At 62.3% G+C, this 1,187-nt stretch overlaps 1 protein-coding gene across 1 annotated transcript in view; it reads right to left on the reverse strand.

Annotated features, from left to right (window-relative positions):
* Positions 1 to 1,187, reverse strand: part of LOC104077212 (talin-1-like) — a gene marked incomplete at its 3' end in the record, with an annotated part of 14,163 nt that overhangs the window by 1,547 nt on the left and 11,429 nt on the right. Inside the window, exons 18-20 of the mRNA XM_009578359.1 lie at positions 715 to 1,009; positions 445 to 611; positions 31 to 72 (exon numbers count right to left, since the gene is read on the reverse strand). Coding sequence (XP_009576654.1) covers positions 31 to 72; positions 445 to 611; positions 715 to 1,009 — 504 coding nt within the window. The remainder of the gene's footprint in view (positions 1 to 30; positions 73 to 444; positions 612 to 714; positions 1,010 to 1,187) is intronic.

Genomic DNA, 1,187 nt, shown 5'->3' on the forward strand with positions numbered 1-1,187 from the left:
TGTCCGAGCCCCGTGGCTGCCCTCCCGCACCTGCTGCTTCTGCTCCTCGCTGTCCGGGTGGGCTGCAGCTCCCTGGAGAAAGAGGAAACCCACCACACCTTGCAGGTGCTGCCAGGTCCCTTGTCCTTCTGAAGCAGCAGCTATGCTTTGGCCCGATGCTGGTGAGCACCCCCAGGCAGCCTGGCTGCCTCCAGTGTCGGGGAGATGCCCAAAGCCTCTTTGTGAGAGCTCAGCAGCAGAAGAGCTAAAAGCTCCTCTGCTCCCACCCACAGCTCCAGGAGGAGCCCCACTCCATTGCACAGGTCCTCAGCTCAGAGCAGGACCTTGCGCTGGGAACCACTCCCCCACCCAAGGGCTGCTTACCCCTTCTGCAGCACCCAGCTGACAGCGTTGGATGGGGCCGGGGGCCAAAGCCCAGCGTCCATCCTCCCTCACACCACTGACCTTCGCAGCCTCCACCATCTTGGCAGTGGCATCAGCCAGGATCTTGGCCGCGCTCAGCAGCTTGCGCGAGTTCTCCAGGTCCGTCTCACCCTCCGCGTCGGCTTTGATGGCATTGACGAGGTCAGAGGTGGCCTGGGCCAGAATACGAGCCTGCCGCACCATTTCCCCTGGGACAGAAAGGAACGGTGGCCTGTTAGCAAGTCCCATGGGCTCCCCGATACCTTCCCGTCCACTATGCTCTACCATCAAGGTGCCATCAGCTGCTCTCACCAGCATCGCCCATAGAGCTGAATATGTTCTCGGTGACGTTGAGGATGGTGTCGGTGGCCTGGTCGTAGCGCCCGATGGGCTGCCCACCCAAGGCGTGCTGCTTGATGTGCTGCAGCAGGTCATTCAGGGCCTGGGTGACAGCTGTGGCTGCCACCCCTACTTGCTTCAGGAGCTGGTCATCGTTGGTGGCCGCCTTGGAGGCCTCCACGCAGCCCTCTGCTGACTTGGCCACCAGCTTGCCAGCCTCAATCAGCTGCTCCTGGCAAACCGGGGAGCTGATTGTGGGAGCCACAACCTGGAGGGGAGGAGAAAGGCTGGGCAGCGAGCGTGGTGGGCTCCTTGCAGGAGCTGTGCAGGGACAGCTGCCCCCAACTTCTGCTCCTCCAAAGATGATATTCAGTGCTTGGGCACAGTGGCAGGAACCCCAGCCCGAGGCAGCCCACGCTGCCTAATATCCTGCCTGAGGATATGTG

This window comes from Fulmarus glacialis, unplaced genomic scaffold, assembly GCF_000690835.1.
Source record: "Fulmarus glacialis isolate BGI_N327 unplaced genomic scaffold, ASM69083v1 scaffold19355, whole genome shotgun sequence".
Classification (NCBI taxonomy): Eukaryota; Metazoa; Chordata; class Aves; order Procellariiformes; family Procellariidae; genus Fulmarus; species Fulmarus glacialis.